At 37.4% G+C, this 13,287-nt stretch overlaps 1 protein-coding gene across 4 annotated transcripts in view; it reads right to left on the bottom strand.

Annotated features, from left to right (window-relative positions):
• LRCH1 (leucine rich repeats and calponin homology domain containing 1) overlaps positions 1-13,287 on the bottom strand; it is a 198,001-nt gene that overhangs the window by 16,026 nt on the left and 168,688 nt on the right. For all 4 annotated transcript variants that reach the window (XM_004433649.3, XM_004433650.3, XM_004433651.3 and 1 more), the window contains 2 exons: positions 6,995-7,132; positions 1,984-2,061 (listed from right to left, as the gene is read on the bottom strand). In XM_004433649.3, the coding sequence (XP_004433706.1) occupies positions 1,984-2,061; positions 6,995-7,132 (216 nt within the window). The remainder of the gene's footprint in view (positions 1-1,983; positions 2,062-6,994; positions 7,133-13,287) is intronic.

Here is a 13,287-nt window from a genome sequence, read left to right as displayed (position 1 = left end):
AGAATTCTTCTAGCAGCAATGAACTTAATGTAACTCTAGTCACCAGTAAAATGCCAGTGGGTTACCTATCAAGATGGATATAGATGTATACACACACACACGTGCGCACACACACACGCACATATACACAACGCAAAACTGAAAATTACCTCAGATCTTAAAAATAATTTAAAAAATAGCCAAAGTGATATAATTCTTACCAAGCATAGTTAAGTGGGACATTGGCAAAAAAGGTCATTTACTCCCTGTCATTCAACCTCCTCAAAATTATGAGTTGCCTATTAGTGCTAAGGGCATAATTCAGAAATCATGGTAAAATTTTCTCTGCATTTTTATGGTAATTTAATTTCCTTTTCCTCACTTTAAAAGGAAATTATAATTACCAATCTTTACTCACAATAAATGGTGAAGGGCATTTACATTTCATTTTGTATCCCTGTAAGCCAAAAAACTTGGATGAGTTTAAAAATATCACAGGGGATTAGTTCATAACTCATCAGTGCTTTCTAGTACAGACATGAATAATTTATCATCTGAAACTTGGTATGATAGTTTTGACTCACACATGGGAAATCTTATCAGCCCATGACAGAATCAAATCATTAGAAAAGCTTTGTGTATAAGAATTTTCATAAGCGTGTGAAGCCAAGAATGTATATGCAATATTAAAATGTACACATACAATACAGACACACAGATTAACATTGTTGAAAAACATTTAGATTGATCACAAAGACATTCAGTCCATATATAAAGATTATACTCTTTTAAAAAATGAAGTTGTATGCTTCTTTTTATTGATACAGCTCTGACTTAAAGATGCTTTAATAATTCTCTCCTTTTCCCCAAATAAGATTAGAAGCCTACCACTAACCCTTGCCTTCAAACCTCCCAAGCTAAAAAATAGGGAGAGGAGGAAAGAAGGAGGAAGGAGGACAGAAGGAAGGATGGAGGAAAGAAAGGAAAGAGAAGAGGGAGGGAGGGGAAAAAGCTTTTCTCAATTCCAATAACTAACTCCTATCACTGAGTAGAATTACATTGAAACATAATACCTTTACAGACTCAAAAATAGCATCTCATGATACAATCTGTAGTTACTATATCCCTGGAACATTAGAAAAGACAGAAGAAAACTATAAGAATAGAATTTCTGTCCATTTCCATTTATCACATTGATGATAAACTTCTCAACTTACCCCCCAATTTTGAGTGGATTGGCTTTTGTCTCCTGAAGAAATAATTTTATGTTGCTAATAGCAAAGTCTTTAAAAGCCCCAAACCAGCCACCTGGCTGAGGCTGGGGCTTAGCTTGGGAGAAAGAAAAAGTAGCAAACTATAGTTGAGCTGGCTACAGGGAACTGACAAATAGGTCTACAGTGGACTAAAGGGGAAAATGTAAAAGCAAATAGTTAACAAACCATAAAGCAACATACAAATATTGTTATTATTAATGATGATGAATGATAATAATAACAATAATTACAATATTTTCAATGTTGACTATTTTGATCCACAAACCCAAAATGCAACTACAGGCCATGAAAATCAACAAATTAGTGGTCAACTACAGGTCTGCTTTGCTTAAGAGCTTTGGCTAAAGAAAACCATCAGCTCCAAAATTCTACCCTGTGGAACCCAAAAGAAGGCTCACTGAAGCCTCAGCAATTTCTGCTCTTGGAGTAGAGAATCAAACTGATTAAATTTTTTTTTCAAGTTTGAAATTTCATATTTATTTCAAAACCCTAAAGAAATTATATTCCCTTTTTCCTCAGAATTGAACATACTGCTTTAAGCCACTTTTATTTCACTGCAATAGAGCAATTTAAACTAAAATTTTATATAACTTATTCAATATATTCCTCAAGAAAGACCGAGACTAAAAAGGATGTACAAAGCTGTACATCTATTTAGTGAGTTCAAACACATATATTAAATAAAATCTTTACTAAAAAACATCATCATTGGGACTAAGTTTGATGTTACCTGTGGTACTCCTAATTTTCGGCATGCTTCCAAAAAATTTTCCACATTTCTTCTGCATTTGGCCATGCTAAGTTTGGGCTATAAATGCAAATACACAGAAATAATGAATTATTAAAAGAGAAATAACTTCAATAACAGGTTAAATTCTAAACTTGCTAAATGGCACAAGTAATACATTTTATTGGAGAAGAAAAACACATAAGCAAATAGAAGACAATAAAAACTTATCCAGAAACATCCACCTAGAGATAAGAACTATTAATAGTTTGGATTATATTTTTCCAGACATCATGTGTGCATGTGTGTGTGTATACAAAGATATACATATGTATGCATTTACATAGATATGTGTATATTTGCAGAATTTCTGCATGTGTATATGCATGTATATATGTATCAATGTACATATGCGTATGTACGCATATGCAAAATTTTCTGCATATGTATGTGTCTGTATATATATATTTCTGTATACATGCACACACATATACATACATACAATTTTTATGAGATCGCACTCTTGTGTAACCTACTTTAGTTCACCTAAAAATACACCATAAGCATCATCTTTTCCCATCAACAAATATATTTCTATATGAAGGGTTAAACTCACCAGGCCAATTAATCTCCTTCCCGCCAAAGCAACAGGTTTAATTAGAAAGAGACAACATTGAGGTAAACGATACTCAAAATGGCAGGACTTAACAAGAGCCTCTCACAATTGAGCTGGTCCTGGCTAGGTGACCTCTAAGGGTTACGATGGATAACAGGTAGCTCTGATTCACATATTTTAATTTTTACATGGTAAGTTTTAAAAGCTTTGCTGCTAAATTTTAATATTCCAGTATGAGTTCTTTTAAAAAGGGAAGCAGGAAGCATGACTGACTCCAACAGTCTAGGTGTAAGAACAATGTCTCATAAAGACTGACCTTACCGTGTTAATGGGAGTGAAGGACCCTTACTCCATCTTATAGGGGCCCACACCAATCACCATAAAAATCTAAATTTGCACAGTATTTATTAAAAAAAGGGACTTTTGCCTCCCCCTAGCCCCACTCAATGCAAAAAAAGAAAGAAACCCTGCTGATACAGAACAATTTAATTTAGAAGCTAAACAAATATTCTCCATGTTGGCTAGAGTGGAGGTGGTGCCCCTCACCATAAGGCCTGCAAAGATGGGGCCACAAGCTGCTTGGGTGGTTTTGCCCAACCCCTGGCATGTCTCAGGACAAGACCGCTGCATTAAGCCTCATGCAAAGCGAAGGAACACTCATGGGTAATGTGACATGGGCATAATAGAAGAATTGGTCCTGGCCTAGCAGACAGGGCACCAAGAGGCATTTCTTCATATTGAGACCCTAACATTTGTCTCTCTGATCCTCTAGGCCATTATCTTTCTTCATCTACTTATGATTTAGGGGGGGGGTCTGTTCTGAAATTCCAAAGATGCCCAACACCATTCAAAATATTTAGGGCAGCCCAGTCAAGTCCATGTGTTTCAAGCTACATAAAGAAAATTTCCCATCTCTGGAAGTGAGAGGGGGCCCATTCTAAGATTGTTGCCTACTCTGCGAGTTAGAAAAGTACAAATACAATGATTTGACATAATACAAATACAAGGAGGGCGAAAGGGATAATTCGGCACGTGTGTGGTGATGGGTTGTAATTGGTATTTGAGTGGTGAACATGATGTAATCTATGCAGAAATAGAAGTATAACGATGTACACCTGAAATTTATACAATGTTAGAAACCAATGTTACTGCAATAAACAAAAATAAAAAAAAAATAAAAAAAATACAAATACAATGATTTGATCCAACCTCACCACTGGTCAAAGAACCAAAAATTACACAAATTATACCAACTGGAATGCCAATGTTTAGCTTACTAAATTTTTTTGTCAAAGACTGAGGAAATCCATCTTAAGAGACTGTCCCTTAGCATATTGACAATGATAGTGATTCTGTTTATCACTATAGTCCCTCAGCTTGGCATAAAAAATGGACAACGTCAGTTTCATGAACGAAAAGTTAGAATGCTTAACGGTGGCAATAACCCAGGCAGAAAAGGCACTCTTATCCACTGCTGACGGTGCAGAGACGATTGCATTTATTGAGTGCTTACTATGCGTCAGATACTCTACTTGGTGCTAAGGATACACCTGTGGAATCGAAAGACACAATCCTCATGGTCACTCGGCTCTAGTCTAGTTGGAAACGTTGACAAGTTAAAGGAGATTATAGTATAATATGGTATAGGTCTTAGTTGTGGGGAGGTTGCTATAGGAGCAAAAACAAAAGGAAAAAAATCCAACCAGTCCTAAGAATGGCTTGCCGCCTATAAACACTGAAATAGAGGAGAAATGGGAGCTAGCAATGCGGCAGGTGAGCAGATGTGGAGCAGGGTGGGAACAGCCCTCTAGTGTAGCGAGAGCAGCCTGTGCAGACACTGGGGCAGAGAGTGACGGCACAGAGTAGAGACGGGATCAGGTTCTATGGCTACCGTGTGGCTGGGCCTGGTCACAGGGGGCTTCAGGATGCTCACTGAAGAATTTTTGAGAAGTGGGCATTTAGAAACAGCCTGCATTTCTAAAAAGGAAAACTACAACATAATGACATAAGCAAAATGTTAAAATTATTAAAATGGATATCTATGAAGAATTTTAATGACATGGAGAAACATTTAGGTTTTGATAATAAATTTTAAAAACTACTAAATCATGTATATGAGATGCTGAGAACTCAAAAACAACTGAAATGTAGAAAGAATGCTAGTAGTACAGAAGACAAATGTTAGTGATTGTCTTTGGGTGGTGGAGCAAAGGAGGATTTATTTTTCTTCTGCATTTCTCTATTTTCTCTTTTTCTCCAATCAGGCATTATTTCCCATTATATTTTCAATTGAAAAAATTTTATTTAGGGCCAGCCCCAGTGGCCTAGTGGTTAAGTCCGGTGTGCTCCACTTCTGCGGCCTGGGTTCGGTTCCCGAGCATGGACCTGCATCACTTGTCTGTCAGTGGCCATGTTGTGGCCGTGACCCACATACAAAGAGAGGAAGACTGGCAGCAGACGTTAGCTGAGGCCAAATCTTCCTCAGCAAAAAAAAAAAAATTTCTTTAAAATAGAAAAAAGGTGACAACCAAAGGATCTCTAAAATTATGTACCATTTTCCCTGAAGTATTAATAAAATATACAAAAGTGTACAGATATGCGATTCAGTGTCCTCTTATACCTTGTAAAATGATAATTGTATATTCACATTGGAGGCTAAGGAGTCATGGTTTCTCTTATAATTTGGGAAAAATTATTAAATGAGAATTTGGCACATGGCTCAGACAACTTTATAGCAGTGTGGATCCCAGTGATAATTGGGATCCCATTTATAATTAAATACTGGAAAGTTTCACATTTGGTTATAGGACAGAATTTAGTGCTCAAACTAAGGCAGCTACAGGCAGATTTGAAAGAGATGACAAATTGATCTTTTTTCCCCCATGTTCTCTGAGGCAAAAAACTGGTCAAACTTTTCAAAGGAAAAATATGTTCAATAGTACAGACAAGGGTCGGCCCTGTGGCTTGGTGGTTAAGTGCGCGCGCTGCAATGCTGGTGGCCCGGGTTCGGATCTCGGGTGTGCATCGAGTCACCACTTCTCCGTCCATCCTGAGGCCGAGTCCCACATACAGCAACTAGAAGGATGTGCAGCTATGACATACAACTATCTACTGGGGCTTTGGAGGGAAAAAATAAAATAAATAAAATCTTTAAAAAAAAAAAAATAGTACAGACAAGAAACTGACAGTTGACATGGGATCATCAGCTAATTTTTCCTGCTGCCAAGAGAAAAGAAACCAGGACAAATGATGTCACGGTGAGGCGTTCCTAGGGGACGAGGGAGGGTGCAGAGCGGCTTCACTCAACACACTCGTTATGGGATATTTATGAGCATTGTACCTTGAGATTAGGGGCTCTGGATTTTGAAAATCCACTCTATAAATGAATGATAATAATGGCTTACATTCATGTGTCTATCATATGTGGTACCTTATTTCATCTCCACAAGCACATTTCCATGATAGAGAAGAGCAAATCAAATTAAAGAGAGGTTAAATAATTTGCCCAAATCCGATGGCTTATAGGTAAATCTGGGATTTGAATCCAAAACCTACATTCTTAGCCCCTAAACTCTTCTGCCTCTCCTACAAACAGCAAATAGTGTGGAGAGAAATTCTTTCTTCTGTACTTGTCTGAACCCTACATAGGCTTCAAAGACAAGCTTATCCCTGATTCCCCACCCTCATCTGAATGACCATAAAACTGACTCCGTGGCTCTCTTCTGGATGGTAACATGCTCCGTGATACACAGGAAGAGGATCACACGTGCCGGCTTATCCCTCACCACAGGGCAGACGAGGATTTTTAGGGCATTGATGGCATCTCTCTCATCTTCACGTTTCCCATTGTTCCCCCAGTACCGCCAGCGTACCCTTGAGTAGAGCGAGTGATCAAGGAATTGTTGAATTAATGACTGGCTGACCAACCTTTGGCTTGACAGCTTATTAATGATATTTTACAACTTTTCAGAGGTATCCTAAAATCCCCAATGATTAATAAAGGAAAGAGATTCCATTTAGAAGGGACGCTACCAATCAAAAAAAGGTTTCCAAAAAGACTTCTCATTGTTTAAATAACCCCTTGTGAGAAATGAATCTTTATGTCTCTACAGTCTTACAGTTAGCACTCCAACCAGTAATTTTTTAATATGATTTGCTCTATATTTAAAATAAATTCTTTTCTGGTCATTTATATATTTATTTAAAATAGTCTCCCTTTTTCAGTGAAAACGTTGCTTCATTCAGACCTGTTCCTTTTCTGCTCTTCTAGGTGTTTGGGGCCAAACAGAGAGGATTTGAGTGGGGTCCTGGTGATCCCACTGGCATCTTTAACCAGCAACACTGTACAAAAGAGCTTGTTTTATGTAAGCTAGTTTCCCTTTACACGGCATTACTTACAACTGCTGGTGAGGGGACATGGATGCTTGCGACGGATCGAGGGCGGATGTGATTGACCAGATGGCAGAGGACGACGCCATCCATGAGCGCAGCCCCCAGGTCTTCGTGCAGGCTCACCTTGAGTCTCATCTCGATGCTCTGTTGGAGAAATGAGAAGGAAGCCAGCAGCTGTCAGGCAACTGAGGGTAAAATACAGTTACGGGTATCTATGAATTGAGACATTCATTTTGTTATGGGGGAGAAGGGTAAGAACACCTGGGAAACACTGACATTATTTAAACCATTTTAAAAGACATTAAAGTAAAAATCCCTCTGTAAAAAAACAAATTCAGTTGTGTCTAAAATTTTTAATTAGTTGAATGAAAGGAATAATGGAACCACTTCTTGAGTTCGACGTTGCCTCAGCCTTGGCTATGAAAATAGAAAAACAGAACGAGTTCACCAGTAAAAAACAAATCCTAACTGGTTCAGACAGGCTACAAGGGTCAGAAGAGGGATTAAGGGATGCTTTTCTCTTAGACTATGTTTTAGTTGAGAAATTAATTTTTCTTTCTTTTCAAAACATTAAACTTTTTATTTTGAGATAATTATAGATTCATATGCAGTTATAAGGAATAATACAGAGAGATCCCATGTACCCTTTACCCAGTTTCCCCCAAAGGTAACAACTTGCAAAAGTACACTACAATATCACAACCAGGATGCTGATGCTGATAGTCAAGATGCAGAGCATCTCCATCACGGCAAGGATTCCTCCTGTGGCCCTTTTATGGCCACGCCCATTTCACTCCCTCCCCCAAGCACCTTTTCAGCCCTGCTCTCTGTCTCCTTTCCTTCCAGAACTCCCAGGACATGAACATTCATCACTTGTTATCCTCCAATGGGTCCCGGAGGCTCTGTCCATTTATTTTCAGTCTGTTTTCTCTCTGTTGTTCAGATTAGGTCATTTCTATTGTTCTTTCTTCCATGTCATTGATTCTTTCCTTTGTCACCACCATTCTGCTATTGAGCCCATCCACTTTTTATATGGGCTTTTTTTTTTTTATTTATTTATTTTTCTTTTATTTTTTGTTTATTGCAGTAACATTGGTTTATAACATTGTAAAAATTTCAGGTGTACATCATTGTACTTCTATTTCTGCATGGACTACATCATGTTCACCACCAAAATACTAATTACAACCCATCACCACACACATGTACCAAATTATCCCTTTCACCCTCCTCCCTCCCCCCTTCCCCTCTGGTAACCACCAATCCAATCTCTGTCCCTATGTGTTTGTTTATTGTTGTTATTATCTACTACTTAATGAAGGAAATCATACGGTATTTGACCTAGTCCCTCTGACTTATTTCACTTTGCATTATACCCTCAATGTCCATCCATGTTGTCACAAATGGCTGGATTTCGTCGTTTCTTATGGCTGAGTAGTATTCCATTGTGTATATATACCACAGCTTCTTTATCCATTCATCCCTTGATGGGCACTTAGGTTGCTTCCAAGTCTTGGCTATCGTGAATAAGGCTGCAATGAACACAGGGGTGCATGTACCTTTGCAAATTGGTGTTTTCAAGTTCTTTGGATAAATACCCAACAGTGGAATAGCTGGATCATATGGTAGTTCTATCCTTGATTTTTGAGGAATCTCCATACTGTTTTCCATAGTGGCTGCACCAGTTTGCACTCCCACCAGCAGTGTATGAGAGTTCCCTTCTCTCCACAACCTCTCCAACACATGTTGTTTCCTGTCTTGTTAATTATAGCCATTCTGATGGGCGTGAGGTGATATCTCATTGTAGTTTTGATTTGTCTTTTTCTGTTGGTTAGTGTTTTTGAACATCTTTTCATGTGCCTGTTGGCCATGTCTATATCTTCTTTGGAGAAATGTCTGTTCAGGTCTTTTGCTCATTTTTTAATTGGGTTGGTAGTTTTTGTTGTTGAGATGCATGAGTTCTTTATATATTTTGGAGATTAAGCCCTTATCAGATGTATGGTTTGCAAATATCTTCTCCCAATTGTTAGGTTGTCTTTTCGATTTGTTGATGGTTTCCTTTGCTGTGCAGAAGCTTTTTAGTTTGATGTAGTCCTATTTGTTTATTTTTTCTATTGTTTCTCTTGCCTGGTCAGATGTGGTGTTTGAAAAGATGTTGCTAAGACTGATGTGGAAGAGCGTACTGCCTATGTTTTCTTCTAGAAGTTTCACAGTTTCAGGTCTTACATTCAAGTCTTTAATCCATTTGGAGTTAATTTTTGTGTATGGTGTAAGGTAAGGGTCTACTTTCATTTTTTTGCATGTGGCTATCCAGTTTTCCCAACACCATTTGTTGAAGAGACTTTCTTTTCCCCATTGTATGTTCTTGGCTCCTTTGTCGAAGATTAGCTGTCCATAGATGTGTGGGTTTATTTCTGGGCTTTCGATTCTATTCCATTGATCTGTGTGTCTGTTTTTGTGCCAGTATCATGCTGTTTTGGTTACTATAGCTTTGTAGTATATTTTTAAATCAGGGAGTGTGATACCTCCAGCTTTGTTCTTTTTTCTCAGGATTCCTTTAGCTATTCGGGGTCTTTTATTGTTCCATATAAATTTTAGGATTCTTTGTTCTATTTCTGTGAAAAATGTTGTTGGAACTTTGATAGGGATTGCATTGAATCTATAGATGGCTTTAGGAAGTATGGACATCTTAACTATGTTAATTCTTCCAATCCAAGAGCATGGAATATCTTTCCATTTCTTTGTGTCCTCTTCCATTTCTTTCAGCAATGTTTTATAGTTTTCGGTGTACAGATCTTTCACCTCTTTGGTTAAGTTTATTCCTAGGTATTTTATTCTTTTTGTTGCAATTGTAAATGGGATGGTATTCTTAATTTCTCTTTCTGCTACTTCGTTGTTAGTGTACAGAAATGCAACTGATTTTTGTATGTTGTTTTTGTATCCTGCAACTTTACCATACTCGTTTATTACTTCTAAAAAGTTTTCTGGTGGATTCTTTAGGGTTTTCTATATATAAAATCATGTCATCTGCAAATAGTGACAGTTTCACTTCTTCCTTTCCAATTTGGATCCCTTTTATTTCTTTCTCTTGCCTGATTGCTCTGGCTAGGACTTCCAATACTATGTTAAATAGGAGTGGTGACAGTGGGCATCCTTGTCTGGTTCCTGTTCTTAGAGGGATAGCTTTCAGTTTTTCACCATTGAGGATGATATTAGCTGTGGGTTTGTCATATATGGTCTTTATTATGTTGAGGTACTTTCCTTCTATACCCATTTTATTCAGAGTTTTTATCATAAATGGATGCTGTATCTTGTCAAATGCTTTCTCTGCATCTATTGAGATGATCATGTGATTTTTATTCTTCATTTTATTAATGTGGTGTATTACGTTGATTGATTTGCGAATGTTAAACCATCCCTGCATACCTGGAATAAATCCCACTTGATCATGGTGTATAATCTTTTAACGTATTGTTGTATGCGATTTGCTAGTATTTTGTTGAGGATTTTCGCATCGATGTTCATCAGTGATATTGGCCTGTAATTTTCTTTTTGTGTTGTCCTTGTCTGGTTTTGGTATCAGGGTAATGTCAGCTTCGTAGAATGAGTTAGGAGCTTCCCCCTCCTCAATTGTTTGGAAGAGTTTGAGAAGGATAGGTATTAAGTCTTCTTTGAATGTTTGGTAGAATTCACCAGGGAAGCCATCTGGTCCTGGACTTTTATTTTTGGGGAGGTTTCTGATTACTGTTTCGATCTCCTTACTGGTGATTGGTCTATTCAAATTCTCTACTTCTTCTTGATCCAGTTTTGGAAGGTTGTATGATTCTAAGAATTTATCCATTTCTTCCAGATTGTCGAATTGGTTGGCATATAGTTTTTCATAGTATTCTCTTATAATCTTTTGTATTTCTGAGGTGTCTGTTGTAACCTCTCCTCTTTCATTTCTGATTTTACTTATTTGTGCCTTCTCTTTTTTTCTTGGTGAGTCTAGCTAAAGGTTTGTCAATTTTGTTTATCTTTTCAAAGAACCAGCTCTTGGTTTTATTAATTTTTTCTATTGTTTTTTTGGTCTCTATTTCATTTATTTCTGCTCTGATTTTTATTATTTCCCTTCTTCTACTGATTTTGGGCTTTGTTTGTTCTTCTTTTTCCAGTTCCTTTAGGTGCATTGTTAGATTGTTTATTTGAGATTTTTCTTGTTTGTTGAGATAGGCCTGTATTGCTATAAACTTCCCTCTTAGAACCGCTTTTGCTGTATCCCATAAATTCTGGCATGTCGTATTTTCATTTTCATTTGTCTCCAGGTATTTTTTGATTTCTTCTTTGATTTCTTCGTTAACCCAATTGTTGTTCAGTAGCATTTTGTTTAATCTCCATGTATTTGTGGCTTTTTTGATTTTCTTCCTATAGTTGATTTCTAGTTTCATACCGTTGTGGTCAGAAAAGATGCTTGGTATTATTTCAATCTTCTTAAATTTATGGAGACTTGTTTTGTGGCCTAATATGTGATCAATCCTGGAGAATGTTCCATGTGCATTTGAAAAGAACGTGTATTCTTCGGTTTTTGGATGGAATGCTCTGTATATATCTACTAGGTCCATCTGTTCTAGTGTGTCGTTTAAGGCCAATGTTTCCTTATTGATCTTCTGTTTGGATGATCTATCCGTTGGTGTAAGTGGAGTGTTAAAGTCCCCTACTATTATTGTGTTACTGTCTATTTCTGTTTTTATGTCTGTTAATAATTGCTTTATATATTTAGGTGCACCTACATTGGGTGCGTAGATATTTACAAGTGTTATATCCTCTTGTTGGATTGTTCCCTTGATCATTATGTAATGCCCTTCTTTGTCTTGTTTTACAGTTTTTGTTTTAAAGTCTATTTTGTCTGATATGAGTACTGCTACCCCTGCTTTCTTTTCATTGCCATTTGCGTGGAGTATCTTTTCCATCCCTTCACTTTCAGTTTGTGAGTGTCTTTAGGTCTGAAGTGTGTCTCTTGTATGCAGCATATATATGGGTCTTGTTTTTTATCCAGTCAGCCACCCTATGCCTTTTAATTGGAGCATTTAGTCCATTGACATTTAAAGTAGCTATTGATAAGTATGTACTTACTGCCATTTTAACTTTTTTTTTTTTCCCTCAGTGTTTTAGTAGTCCTTCTCTGTTCCTTACTTCTTCTATATAGAATTGATGGTCACTTTAGTTTGACCTCTGTCTGAAAGCTGTACTCTTTAACTACCCTCCTCCCTCCTTTTATGTTTTTGATATCATATCCAACTTCTTTTTGTGCATTTGTATCCATTACGTTCTAATCGTGGAAATAGATAATTTTTCCTATTTGTGGTCTTCTTTTCCCCTTAAATCAGTCCCTTTAACATTTCTTGTAACACTGGTTTCTTGGTGACAAACTCCTTTAATTTTTGCTTATCTGGGAAAATTTTGATCTCTCCTTCCATTTTGAATGATAACCTTGCTGGGTAGAGTATTCTTGGCTGTAAGTTTTTTCCTTTTAGCACTTTAAATATATCGTGCCATTCTCTTCTAGCCTGTAAGGTTTCTGCTGAGAAGTCAGCTGATAGCCTTATGGGGTTTCCTTTGTATGTAACTTGACATTCTCTTGCGGCTTTTAGGATTCTCTCCTTATCTTTAATTCTGGACATTTTGATTATGATGTGTCTTGGTGTGGGCCTCTTCGGGTTTATCTTGTTTGGGGCTCTCTGTGCCTCCTGTACCTGGATGTCTGTTTCCTTCCTTAGGTTAGGGAAGTTTTCATCTATTATTTCTTGAAATAGATTCTCTGCCCCCTTGTCTCGCTCTTCTCCTTCTGGGACACCTATAACACGGATGTTAGTGCGCTTGATGTTGTCCCAGAGGTCCCTTAGACTGTCCTCACTCTTTTTAATTCTTTTCTCTTTTACCTGTTCACCTTGGGTAATTTCTTCTAGTCTTTCTTCCAGCTCACAGATCCGTTCTTCTGTATCCTCTACTCTGCTTTTGAGTCCCTCTAATGAATTTTTCATTTCCAGTATTGTATTCTTCATTTCTGATTGGTTCTTTTTTATATCTTCCATTTCTTTGTTGACATTCTCACTGAGTTTATCTATTCTTCTCCCCAGATCAGTTAGCATCCTTAACACTCTTAGTTTGAACTCTCTGTCGGGTAGGTTGCTCATTTCTGTTTCACTTAGTTCCTTTTCTGGGGTTTTGTCCTGTTCCCTTACTTGGAATGTATTCTTTTGCCTCCTCATTTTGCCTCTTTCCCTGTGCTTGTGTCTATGTATTAGGTAGGTCAGCTACGT

Source organism: Ceratotherium simum, chromosome 10 (assembly GCF_057802395.1).
Source record: "Ceratotherium simum simum isolate JZ-2026a chromosome 10, ASM5780239v1, whole genome shotgun sequence".
NCBI lineage: Eukaryota > Metazoa > Chordata > Mammalia > Perissodactyla > Rhinocerotidae > Ceratotherium > Ceratotherium simum.
This window is presented reverse-complemented; position numbering and strand designations above follow the sequence as displayed.